A 13,722-nucleotide genomic window follows, 5' to 3' on the forward strand; every position below is an offset into this window, starting at 1 on the left:
TGTAAAATATTTTTATTAAATGAATTTAAAAAAAAAAAAAAAATGAAACTATAATTATTTTTATTTTATTAAATTTTTTTGAATCGTCTTACAATGCATTATTAATTATATTTTTTTTTTTTTTTTTCTTCCAATATTTGCTAACTGTATTGTTTATTTATTCAATCTTCTTCTACATACGTTGGTTGAAATTCTTCGTATACAAAAGATAAATCAGGTAGATGTAATCCTATTTTATTATAAATAGTTGTGTCAATAGTATTTAATAATTCTGATATGTTTTCTTCAACATTTTCTAAATTATTAATTATTTCATACAAATTGTATATTCCAAATAAAATAAAGCTGTTTTCTGTATTATCGAAGAAATCATCACTTAAATAACTTAAATGTACAGAAATAACTTTTAAAACCTCTTCATAAAAATCTAAAAAAAAAAATATATATTATATGCACATTTATTTTTAATATACAATATTACTATTTAAGCTTTTTTTTTTTTTTTTTTCAAGTATATTTTTTAATGATTTATATAACTACTTTTTCTTTTGTATTCACCTTTAAATTCTATTATTAATTGTTGAGAATTACAAAATAGTTCAAAGAGTTTTTTCCATTGCAAAAATGATTGATAATTAAATCCTATATGGAATAAAACGAAGGAGAATTGAAATTCTCCTAATATATAAAAAAATTTATTTTCAAATTTAGTGAAACCTTCTACTTTTTCATTATTATAACATATATATGTATATTCTTGTTCAACTATTTCTTTCAATATCCAAATTTTTTCCAAATTTAACCTAGTTAAATCAGAAGGAATATACTTCATATTTTCATTCTCAATAGATACATATTCAAAAAAGCTTTTATTTATGTCTACACACTTTAAATTATCTTCTTCTTTCTTTATATTATCCTCTTCTATATTGTCTTCTTTTTTCTCTTCTTTATTATTATAGTTTTCTTTATTCTGTTTTTTCTTATGATACGTTGTATGTGATGGATATTTAGGTATTACAGAATAAAACATATACGGTTGACAATATAAATTTATTTCTTCTTCTTTTTCTTTATTATTTTTGTCTTCATCATCTTTTAAAAAGGAAGAACAAAATGTTTTATTTACTGGCTCAATTTTATTTATTATTTCATCATTTATATAATTTGTTAAACTTTTCCATATTTTTGTATATGTATAAGGATAAATTAAAATGGAGTTTTTTTCTTCCCTTATAATATTATCAACCAAAAAATCCCTTTTATGTAAATTGTAAAAATATTTATAAATATTATCATCCTCTCTTATGTACGTAAAATTGTTATTCTTAATATCATATTTCAATACTAATAGTTTTTTTTCATCATCAAAATAAATAAATCTGCTATTTCTTATTTCTTCACAATTATTTTTTTTCATTTCATTCATTTTAAATTCTTTTGTTACTTTACTATTATCACTATATAACACATCATTATTCCAATATAAAAAATGACTACCTTTATTAATGAACTTAATAACTTTATATCGCGTATCCATTTCAAAAGTAGAATAATCAAAACCTACATGCAATTTTATATCTCCTTTAAATAATATTTCATCTCTTTTGTCTATATCAGCCTTATTTTTATTTAATCTATAATTATTTTGATGCAATTCATCACTATTTTCATTTAAATTAGCATAGTTATTATTTAATTCATCATTATTTTGGTTTGATTCAATATTAATTTTATGTATTTCATCATTATTTTTATTTACTTCTTCAAATTTTTTTTTCAATTCATCGTTGTTTTTATTCAACTTATTATTTCTATTCATCACACTTACATCATTTATTGCTGTCTTATTTTTACCAAATTCCTTTTTTCCTTCTTTATTTTTTTCATTAATTATTAAAACAAGAGAACATCTATCATTATATATGAAATTCTCATAATCTTTTTTTTCATTTCTATTTTCAATAAAAATGTTTTTAACCATTTTCATCTCATTATAATATATAGAAGAAACAAAATTATTTTATTTTTAAAATTATTAAAAAAAACAAATTATCGAAAAAAGTCATTTCAATTTAATTAAAAAAAAAAATCTTTTGGAATAATTTTTATTTTCTTTTTTGTTAAAAGGTTTTAATATGTTTCATATTTATTTTTATGTAAGAAAATTCATTATGGATAGAATATTTTTGTATTTATTTTTATACATAGTAAAAAAAAAAGAAGTTACGTCAAAAATATAAGTATATTATTAAATCAACTTTTAAGTTATGAATCATAAATTTCATATTTGAAATTTTTTCTGAAATGAATAAAATAATTGAAAATGTATATATATATATATATATAACAAAAAATATATTACAAATTTTTTTTTTTCTTTTTTCTATTTAATAAATATTTTATAAATATATATATATATACATATATGTTTTTTTATTAAGATAATTTCTTTTTTACTTGAAGAATTAAAAATTTTTTTTTTTTAGTTTTTTTTTTAAGTTATATCTTTAAACCATGATATACAAAAGTATAGATTTTGAAACTTTAAAAAAAGAAGTAAAAAATGAAGAAAAAAATAAAAGATTATTACAATTTAAGATAATAAACTCTTTTTATATGTATAATTATATTCAATTGCTACTAGATGAAGGAGTAAATAAAAGTTTATTTATAATTGATATAAGGTCTGATGACTTATTTAAGGAAAATCATATAAAAAATTCTGTAAGCATAAAAAATGTAAACAAGATTAATGAAATAAAGAATGAAATAAAATCAAGGGAAAAAATAAAAATTATTTTTTATGATGATGAAGAAATAAAAAGTTTAGATGATTATAATTATCTATTAAGTGATTATTTTTTTAATGTTAAAGCAGATTTCTATTTTTTAAAAGGTGGTTATAAGAATTTTGAAAAAGAATATTTTTTTTTATGCTTAAATAATAAAAATGAAAAAGAGTTTTCACAAAAATGTGTTCCCTACATTAATTATCCAATTAAAATTTGCGATTATATTTATTTAGGAAATTTCATTCATATTAATAATCCCTTCGTGAATAAATTTTTAAAAATAAAACATGTATATGATTTTACTTCAAGTGGTTTTGTGATAAAAGATGATGATGAATTAATTTATTATAGATATGATGTTTTAAAAAAGAAATTAGAAAATAGGAATTTTTTAAAAAATGAATCAATAAATTATTACAATTTTTTAGATACACGTATGATATATGATGTTATATACAGTATGGTTAATAATATAAAAAGTGAATTAACTAACGAAATTATAAATGAAACAAAAAATAGTAATGAAATTAGTGTATGTGACAATAAAAATTTAGAATTGAAAAGTAAAGTATTTCATAAAAATAATGAATTTGATAACGTAAAGGTAAAAATAAAAAAAGAAAATATCTTAATAATATGCAATCAAGGTATTAAAGATCAAACAAGTGAAAAAATAAATAGTATAAGTTTAATAATATGTATGTGCTATCTAATTTTTAAAAAAAAGTATAATGTTAACTTCATAATTGCATATATATTAAAGATATGTAATAATTTAAGTATTAATTCTCAAACACTTACCTTTTTAGAAAATTTTTATCAATCCCTAATAAAAAGCAATTTTAATTTAGAGTTCTATTTGTCTAAACATAAATTACAAAACAAAAAAAGTAACAGAAAATCAAATATGAATAATGAAAATGAATCCTTATTAAATATCATTAAAAGTGATCATTTTAGAAATTTAATAAAAAAGTATGAAATAAATAGATCATTTATAATTCTAGAAAATTCAAAGGAATATATCCTTTCTATAAGTAAAAAAGATATATTAGACATTAATATAATAAAAGAAAAAATTGCAAAAAAAGAAAATATTTCTTATGAATTTTCAATGTCATCTATATTATTTCATATATATAACAGTAAAAAAATTAATTTTGAAGAAATCAATAACTTTTTAGAAATCATTATAGATATTATAAATGATGATAAGATAGAAAATCCATTTAAAATGCCTTACTTTTCACTAATAGTTATAAATTTATGTAAAGCATTATTTTTTGATAAAATTGATATGAATATGTTAAAAGAAACTGATTTAGAAGAAGAAAATAAAAATCTTGAATATAATCTATTTTTTTTAATATATAATAATATTATTGTTTGTATTGATTTTATTATAAATAATAATTGTAACAATTTTATTAGAGAAGAATTTGAAATTACTTTAAAAATAAAAGAAGAAAATTTAAAAAATAAAAAAATTGATAAAAAGATATATATGATGTTTTTATCTTTGAAGTATCTTTTAGTTTCCCTTTTTTATTTTTATGTTTATCCAACTATAATAAATTTTAAATTTTCATATATGGATAAAATTTGTTATTTATTAGAAAAAATTGATAAATTTGCAGATTATTATTATTCTATATTTAAAATTGATATTAATATTTTTCAAAATAAGAATTATAAAGCACAAATATGTTCATACGATTATTTGCCTGTATATTTTTCAGATATACTAAGACCATTTATAATAATTAATAATTATTTGAATTAAGAAAGAACAACTTACAATAATTTTTCACAAATATTTTATTATTCATAATAAATATATTAAGAAATATTTTCCTAATATTTATTATAATTTTTATTTTCTTATCTTTTAAATATATATATATAAATTTTTTTTTTTTTTTGAAATAAGCTAAGAAATTTTATACATTACAAATATATAAAAAATTTTAAAAAGAACTTATTATTTTTCATAAATATTTTATATGAAATTAAGTAAAATAATATAATATAATATAATATTAATATATATATATATATATATTCATTGACAAAATAATAATATAAATATTATTTAACTATGAATCATTGTAAATATATTAGGATAATAGTTACAATTAAAATTTCATTATATAGATAATATAAAAATATAATAAACATAAAATTCATATTGAATAAATATTTCATTTTCATTAATTTATTGAATTTTTTCATATATTTATTTTTATATTAAAGCATTAACAATAGTTTATACGTTGTTTTTAAGGAAACTTTTTTTAGCAATAAAAAAAAAATAGGTATTATTATGTGTATGTGTGTAGAAAATACAAACTATATTAAGGAAAATATATATATATATATATTTTATTTAAAATTTGGATAAAATTATATTTTTCTAATATAAGAATATAAAGTCGGGAAATTATTAACTCCCTTAGTAACATGTGATATTTTAATTCCTAAAATTTTTTCTAATATAAAATTGACAACTCTTGTAAAAAAAAGGTACTTAGGTTCAATGAAATTAAAATATATAAAAACAAGGAGAGGGCATATATATGACAAATAGGTATATACAATTTCTTCATTTATTCTAAAAAAATAAGAAAAAAATATATATGAATATAAATATTTTCACTGTGATATAATTAATATGTTTTTTTTATTGTATACTTTTTTTTTAATCTTTATTAATAATTTAAATATAAAAATGTATATATAATATTTTTTTTTTATTTACATGCTATTTATACAATAAGGTAGATATGGTTCAATTACTCCCCACCCATCGAATCCAATTATAGGAAACATATTTAATAAAAAAGAGTCAACTAGAAAAGAAGCAGAAGTAGCTAAAGATATAAACAATATAGAGTGAGGCTGCGCATTTACATTTTTTTTATTTTTAAAATAAGTAAACAATTTATAAAAAAAAACGATATATATAATAAAAATAATATCTAATAAAGGTCCTGATAAAAATATAAGTGATAAATGAAATCTATTTTTTATAAAATGTAACTGTAGCCAATACAAATTTCCAGGTAATGCAAATCCTGTTATAAATAATGTTATTGATGGAATTATTAAAGCATGAAAGATATCTAAATAATTCAAAATATCCAAGTATAAATAACCTTTATAAATCATAGTTATATCACCACACTTATAAGCAGCATAAGCATGAGCAAATTCGTGCAAACATAATGATATTACAAAAGAAAAATAAACAAATATAACAAAAATAAAATAAGAATTATAATAATATAATATAAAGAAGGAAAAAGAAAATAAATATGATATTATTAAAAATAAAGTACCAATAGTATAATCATTTATTCTAATCAAAATATGAATTACACTAATTATTAATAATGGAAATAATGACAAAATATATGATATACAGTTCTGATATTTCCTAAGTATATAATTTCTATCTTTATATAATGATAAAAAATTGTTTGATAATTTTCTATTTGGCATTAATGTGTTCCTATAAAATAACATTTTATTTTGTGATTCCATTTTATTTATTTTTTGTTATTTATATTACTTCATATTCATAAAACCTTATTAATCATTATTTTTATTAAAGTATATTTATTTATATAATTTTATTTTTTTCCCCTTTTGTATAACTCTTATTTCTATATCAAATTAATATATTTAGCAAAATACTTTTCCTAATTCCTATCAATTTATTTAATGATTTTACAATATATATTTTCATAATAATAAAGGTTCTTGCTTTGCCATTATTTTATTCTTCCTAAAATTTATTTTATTTATTTCTCTTAAAGTCATTTAATTAAAATAAGAACCCGTTTCTTCTTTTTTTTTGTTTTTTTTTTTTTTATTTTAATTTTTTCCTTTAATTTAAAAAAATATTTTTATTTTGTTAATTTTAAATTTTAAACATAAATTTTTTTTTTTATATACTTTTATTTATCATTTAAAGAAAATTGTAAATGTTAATTCAAGAAAAAAAAAATATTAAAAATTAAATTATCATAGAAATCATAAGATATTTAAAAAAAAATAAATATGGGGAAGCAGTAATGCACATTCAAATAATAAATAAAATATATATGAAAAAAAAGTAAATGCTAAAAAAACAATAAATAAAAAACCCTATAAGAAACATATAATTTGTATTAAAGATAATATATTTAAAAGTAATATGAAAGTTTTCCTGAATATTTTTAAAAAAGAAAACAAGCACGTAAAAATATTTATTTCTAAAGAAGATATAGATTTAATAAGAACATATTAAAAGGCACACAAATTAAAATAATGTAGTTTTCCAATTAAAAGAAAAAAAAATACGTAAATATATAAAAACATTAGTAATACAACAAAAATAATTTGAATAAAGATTTTATATTTTTGAATTTTCCTTTTTTTTTCTGTTTCTTATTTCAGTAATTAAAAACTATTTTGAAATATTATCAATTTTTGTAAATTCTTCTCTTTTGTTTTTTTTGGTGCATATTCTATATATATAAAAAAATTTTATTTTTATATTTTTCTTAAAAAATTAAAAATTATTTAAAATTTTTTTTTTCTGTTTTTTGTTAATATTAATTATATATGAACAATTTTTGTATATAAATAGCAGAAAAAATCTTTTTATGTTGATAATGTTTATTCTAAAATAATACCAATATAGATTCAATAATTTTTGTTATTTTAATTCATTTTTAGATTACTTTTTATTGTAATACACTCTATAAATTTAAAAGATTTTTTTCTTTTTTTTGATAAATATGAACATACAGTATCTTCTAAGTTATTTTTCCTTAAGACTTTTTCTTTTTGTTACTATTTCATGTATTCTTCTATATTTTTACAAGGTATTTACTGTTCTTAATAATATAAATATTTGTTAAGGCAATTTTATAATTCATATAAATTTTGTTTATTCTATTTTGTTATAAAATTTTGCTTTTCTAACCTAATTAATTTTTTATAAAGGCTTGTATTTGCATGTATATTATTAAATAAGAACTTTCCTTGAATTGTAATACTTAATGTTTCTCTGATTAGTTCTTTTTTTTTTAATTAATAAAAAAAAAAAAAAAAATCTATTATATTTAAATATTAAAAAGTTGAAAAAGAACATATTTATCTTTTTTTTAGTTTGTTACTTATTTTTATACTAAAATAATAATTTAAATAGTTGTGTGCTTAATGATTAAAAAAAAAAAAATTTTAAAAGTGTAATTATTATTTTACTTTTTTTTTTCTTATCTCACCTTTTTTTATTTATAAAATTTTATATAATTGAATTTGGCTAATGCTAGTTTTTTTTTTTTTTTTTTTTAAAGTATCATAATTTTGAAATATGTATAAAATAAAATAACATAATAAAATTATATGCTATATTTATGTATTATTTCTTATTAAAAAACATTTTTACATAATTTTAATTAAATATACATATAATTTTATTTTTCTCCATTTTTCTTATATATATATTATATATATTTTTTTTTTTTTTAAAATGCCACATCATTTAACTTCTTTTGTTGCTGCTTTAACTGGATCTATTAGTTCAGGGACATGTTGTGGTTGTATTCCTTTTACCTTTTCTCCTGCTGTTACTCCCGTTGTTACTTCTTCAACTGCTCCTTTGTCAGCAGCTTTGCCAAACACAGTACTACCTGCAGCAGTAGCATCACAAAGTGCAGTCTCTTCAACTCCCGTCTTAACAAGTGTTATGACATTTTTTGCTCCTCTTTTAACTTTTTATAAAAAGTACAGTATTTTTGAAGGACCATTAGAAAATAGTAAATCAAAAGTTGACAAAAAATGCCAATGTGATTTAATTGATACAAATGGACAAACATGTCACGATTATACTAATGAAATAGAACAAAATTACCAAAATGAGAAAGAGAATTTAGATATTAATATAATTAACGAAAATACTTCTAGTGAAAATGATATAATTAATGAAAGTAACATAAATATTAATGATGAAATGCTTAAAGAAGAAATTATCTCATTAAATCATGAAAGATCTTTAACAACTAGTGAATATTCTATGCATTCCTTTCTAGAAGAAAAAGAAATAGATATTTTTAAAAACGCAGATAGTAGTTAATTATTTAATAATTACAATAGTTTGTATTCTTTTTTTTCCTTTTGTATTTATATGCATTTCCTAATTTCCAAATATAAAAAAATGTATATTTCTAATCATACATTTTTTTTTTTTCATTTATTATTATTGTTGTTTGTGAAGTTGCATAAAATTTGTTTTTTTTTTTTTTTTTTTTTTATGAGCAAAATACTAAATATAAAAAAAAATTTGTAAACAAAACTATTAATGTTTTATTTTATTTGAAAATTAAATAATTTTTTTTTTTTTTTTATGTAAAAAGTATATATTTTTAAAATATATAGAAAAATAATAACCTTAAGAATATTTAAAATGTTTCCTGTTTCATTATGTAATCATCAAATATATTAATATGTAATTGTATTTCTTAGAATAAAGAATCTCTAAAAATATATGCATATCAAATTAGTATAAGAAAATTTTTGTATTTTCATTTTTTTAGTTATTATTTACATAAATAGCTCTATAATAAAAAAAAATTATTCCTGATATATTATTTTATTATATACTTATTTTGTCTAAACTTCCCTATTATTTTTTTAATTTTTTTTTTTTGGATAAAATTTGTATATATGTATTTATTTTTTTTTTTTTTTCTTAAGTTGCACAAAAAAATAGTATATTTGAAAAATCTTTTAATTGAGATATATAAAAGAAAAGGAAACTTTTAATTTATTTTAAAAATATATTATATATACTTTTACATGAAAATGTTATAAATGACAATAACACACACAAGAGCAAAAATATGTGTAAGAAAAACATATATATGCATACTTTTTTTATAATACTTTTAAAATGAGTTACATAGAAAAACAAATTAAAAATATAGAAAATAATATAGTTGTTCAAGAAAAAAAAATAAAGAATTTAGAAAAAGAAATAGAGGAAATAAAAAATGAGTCTAATATAATTTATGAAAAGCTTATAAGGCAACAAGATATTTTATTAAAAAAAAAAGAAGCAAATATATTAACAGAATTGAAAGTAAATAATTTAAAAGACGAAAATATTAAAGTGTCTAAAAGTATAGAGGATACTAGTTTTAAGATAGATTCCTATTTTGAAGAATTGAAAATTAAAAAATTGGAAATAAAAGAAAATACAAAAAGAATAGAAGAGATAAATAATATAATTAAAAAAAATGCATTTTATGATTTAAAAAGTAATAAGACATTCTTAATTTTAAATGATTTTCTTATAAAAAAAAAAGAACATAATAGTTACTTGGAATCATTTCTTAAAAAAAAAAAAGATAAAATTGAAGTGCTAATAAATGAAATTAAAAAAATAAATAATAACACTTTTTCTTTGTGTCAAAATATTATATCTTTAGATAACAAATTAATTTCTAATTTATATAGCATAAAAAATTACATAAATGAAGAAATAAATAATTATCAGATAAAAAGGGAAAAAATTAATGAAAATTCTAATTCTGTACTATGTTTAAATTTAATAACTAAAATAATAGAAAAACAAAAAATAAAAAATTTATTATTACATAATAATTTTAACGTTAATAGTAATATACAAACAATTAAGAATAGCATATATCAAAAAAAAAGTAATGAAACAAAATTAGAGTTAGAATTAAATACACAAGAATTTCTAGAATTTGAAAAATTTTTATCATGATCTAATTATAAAATTCAATTTTTTTAAAAAAAATTACAGTATATATATATTTCATAAAAAAAAGGAAATCTAAACAAAAAAAAATAAATATTGTTAAAGATTTTACAATGTTATGCTTATTTTAATATACATATATATTTTTCAAAGATTAGAACTATAATTAAAATATGACAAAAAATTAAAAAAACAAAAATATTAACTTTTTTATATTTTATTTTACAAAGAAAAAAAGAATTGTTAAAAAAATATTAACTGTTTTTCATTAAAAAAACATTTTTTTTTTTTTTTTATTGTTTCTATGTATTAATGAAGTTTTAAAATTTTATGTTTTTATATAAGAAATTATTTTTGTACATATATTATCTAGAAATATTATTTTAATCATTTAAAAAAGAAAAAAATTTGTTTATAATTCTATATATAAATTAGTAAATACATTTATTTCCCTATTTATTAATTAGAAAAAAAAAAATGAAAAAAATTTGATTTTTTTTTTTAATTTTACACCTATATATTTAATATAATTGCTTATGAGGAATATAATATTTTTATTATTTGTATTATTAAAGTAAATTAAAAATTAGAGATAGTTCTTGATTTATATGAATATTTTAAAGTATGTTAAATTCTTCTTTAATTAAATATTTTACCATATATTATTTAGATAAGCTTTAGTTCAGTATTTGCCGAATCGTTATATTTCATAATATTGATTTTTTACATATTAAAATGAATAACTATATAGACATATTCATATTTCATGCAGCTAAAGTAACTGATTTATTCAATTATTATACTTCTTTGTATGAACATTATGCAATATGATAAATTTAAAAATTGAATATTCATGAATGAAAGAAAAAAAATTAAAAATCACATAATTTTTAGCAACCTTCTTTTAATTTGAAGAAAAAAAAAAAAAAAAATACATTATCCTTTTTTTAGAATATCTTTATCTTCCTTAAAAAAATATTTTATCAATATAGTAAATAAATATTTATTAATATATAATATTTTAATTCTTAATATTTTCTTTATCTTGGTATTTATATTCATAACTATTTTTAACATTAAAATAACTTATTTTGAATATTATTTATTTAGTCATTTTTATTATTTATTTTAGGTAAAGGTAAATTGAAATATTTGTTCTAATTAATGTAAATAGTATTTATTCTTAAATTTTTTATTATTATATTTATTAAAAATTGTTAATAAGGATGATCCTTGTTGTTTGCATTATTTATACTGAAGAGTAAATTTTTGGAATTTTTTTTCTTCATAATATAATATTTTTATTTTATTTTATTTTTTATAAATTATTTTCTGTATGATTTTCTCGAAAAAGAATCTGAAAAATTCTTATTGTATGATTTATTTTTACTCCAAGAATAATCATTATTCTTATATGAATCATAAGATTTTGATTTTTTATATCTCTTTTTATAATAATTTATAGATGAAGAACGAGAATATCTTTTTTTATACTTTTTATAAAATGTAGGTGATTTTCTCTTATAAGAGTTTCTTAAATTATTGTAATTATTTTTATTTCTATCTTCTTTATAAAAATAATAATTCAATCCATTACTTAATTTAGATAAATTCATATTTGTTCTAAAAGAACTAGTTTTATTTCTTGATAATTCGTCATATAATGGTTTTCTATAATTTCTTTTATAGTTTTTATCAATTGTGTGATCATGAATAGATGAATATTTATTATACTCATTTCTTCCAATTTTATGACTTTTATACTTTGAATTTGTATTTTTAAAAGGAGTCCACTTTTCAAATTCTAACCATCCTCTTAATGAATTTTTTAAATTATTTTTTGCATCGTCCTCATTTAGGTAACATGCTCTTATTAGCAACATATTATATCTAGATTTTTCATTTTTACAAGCAAATGTTATTAAATGTGTTCCTTTATCAGCCCACATATCACATATTTCTGGGATTTCAAAATTATCATTGTCTTTTTTTAATGACTCAAAATAATATTTCAGAAACTCGGATAACTCTTTTACTCCCCAATGTAACGGTTTATACCTACCAAAAACGCATAGTTTTCTCCTTAATTCTAGATTGTTACAGTTTCTTAAATCAGTATTATTTGGCCATTCCACCCCATTTTCTGTCATATAAACAATATTAAAAAAAAAAAATAAAAAAAAAATAAATAAATAAAGTTAAAACAAAGTTCTTACATATTATATATATATACGATCAAAGAGATATATATATTATCTTATTTTTAATTTCATATAAAATATCATGTACAATTCTTTTTACATGAAAGTAATCACTTTTTAAATTAATTTTGTATTACACTAAAATAAATATTCCTTATTTTTTTTTTTTTTCTTTCATACTTCTAGGGGATGTTAAAGAACGCTTTCTTAGCTTCTTTATAATATTTGTTTCATCTTCACAATAATTTTCCTTTTCTTTCTTTTCTTTCTCTTCTTTTTCATTCTCTCTTTCCTTTTCCTTTTCTTCTATTTCATACCTTTTGTAATAAGGATAAATAGTGAAAACAATTTTTTTTTTATCCTTGACATTTTTTATGATACAATTTGACAAACTCTGAATTACTTCTTTCGATATTCCATCATGGCAAGCCAAAATTGCTGAAGATTCATTTTTAATTAAATAAACTTGCTCAATTAAGGGAAAAAAAACATTTTCATTAATAGCTAGTTTGTAAAAATATTCTCTAAAAAACCAAATGATATCGCATTTTTTCCAGTCAACTGGTAAATTTGTTACAATTAAGCATAATTCTTTTTTTAAATTTTTATCATCAACATCATAAATTTCAACATTAATAGGCCATATTACTTTTTTATAATTAGTCTTATATTCTCTTTTCATAATTGAATGATCTCGAAACATGAAATCCGCTCTTCTGCTACCAGGCTCATCTTTTTCTAAATACCTCATTTATTTATAAAAATAAAAAATATAAATAAAGCAACAACCTTTTAATTAATTCCTATATGCTAACATTTAATTTTAATATATTTAAATATTTTATATTATTTTTTACTAAAAGGTTAAATTTTCTTTTTTCTCTTTTTTTTTTTTTTTAATAAAACACTTATGTATATTATATAATATTATATAATATTATATATTATGAAC

At 17.3% G+C, this 13,722-nt stretch overlaps 6 protein-coding genes across 6 annotated transcripts; 3 read left to right on the forward strand and 3 right to left on the reverse strand.

Annotated features, from left to right (window-relative positions):
- Window positions 1-161: 161 nt before the first annotated feature.
- On the reverse strand, window positions 162-1,984 carry PRELSG_1403200 (conserved Plasmodium protein, unknown function; the record flags this gene model as incomplete). Its single annotated transcript, XM_028679073.1, has 2 exons — window positions 162-427; window positions 559-1,984. The coding sequence occupies 2 exons, from the start codon at window positions 1,982-1,984 to the stop codon at window positions 162-164; spliced, it is 1,692 nt and encodes a 563-aa protein (XP_028534823.1).
- Window positions 1,985-2,517: 533 nt separating this feature from the next.
- Window positions 2,518-4,578, forward strand: MKP1 (mitogen-activated protein kinase phosphatase 1, putative; the record flags this gene model as incomplete). The annotated part of the gene is made up of 1 exon (XM_028679074.1): window positions 2,518-4,578. The coding sequence occupies one exon, from the start codon at window positions 2,518-2,520 to the stop codon at window positions 4,576-4,578; it is 2,061 nt and encodes a 686-aa protein (XP_028534824.1).
- A 620-nt stretch (window positions 4,579-5,198) lies between these two features.
- PRELSG_1403400 (membrane integral peptidase, M50 family, putative) lies at window positions 5,199-6,338 on the reverse strand (the record flags this gene model as incomplete). The annotated part of the gene is made up of 2 exons (XM_028679075.1): window positions 5,199-5,406; window positions 5,554-6,338. The coding sequence occupies 2 exons, from the start codon at window positions 6,336-6,338 to the stop codon at window positions 5,199-5,201; spliced, it is 993 nt and encodes a 330-aa protein (XP_028534825.1).
- Window positions 6,339-8,316: 1,978 nt separating this feature from the next.
- Window positions 8,317-8,919, forward strand: PRELSG_1403500 (conserved Plasmodium protein, unknown function; the record flags this gene model as incomplete). Its single annotated transcript, XM_028679076.1, has 1 exon — window positions 8,317-8,919. One exon carries the CDS (start codon window positions 8,317-8,319, stop codon window positions 8,917-8,919), a length of 603 nt encoding a protein of 200 aa, XP_028534826.1.
- An 816-nt stretch (window positions 8,920-9,735) lies between these two features.
- PRELSG_1403600 (conserved Plasmodium protein, unknown function) lies at window positions 9,736-10,575 on the forward strand (the record flags this gene model as incomplete). Its single annotated transcript, XM_028679077.1, has 1 exon — window positions 9,736-10,575. The coding sequence occupies one exon, from the start codon at window positions 9,736-9,738 to the stop codon at window positions 10,573-10,575; it is 840 nt and encodes a 279-aa protein (XP_028534827.1).
- Window positions 10,576-11,894: 1,319 nt separating this feature from the next.
- On the reverse strand, window positions 11,895-13,521 carry PRELSG_1403700 (conserved Plasmodium protein, unknown function; the record flags this gene model as incomplete). The annotated part of the gene is made up of 2 exons (XM_028679079.1): window positions 11,895-12,712; window positions 12,951-13,521. 2 exons carry the CDS (start codon window positions 13,519-13,521, stop codon window positions 11,895-11,897), a joined length of 1,389 nt encoding a protein of 462 aa, XP_028534828.1.
- Between the last annotated feature and the right edge of the window lie 201 nt (window positions 13,522-13,722).

The sequence above is a fragment of the Plasmodium relictum genome (assembly GCF_900005765.1).
Source record: "Plasmodium relictum strain SGS1 genome assembly, chromosome: 14".
NCBI classification, from domain to species: Eukaryota; Apicomplexa; class Aconoidasida; order Haemosporida; family Plasmodiidae; genus Plasmodium; species Plasmodium relictum.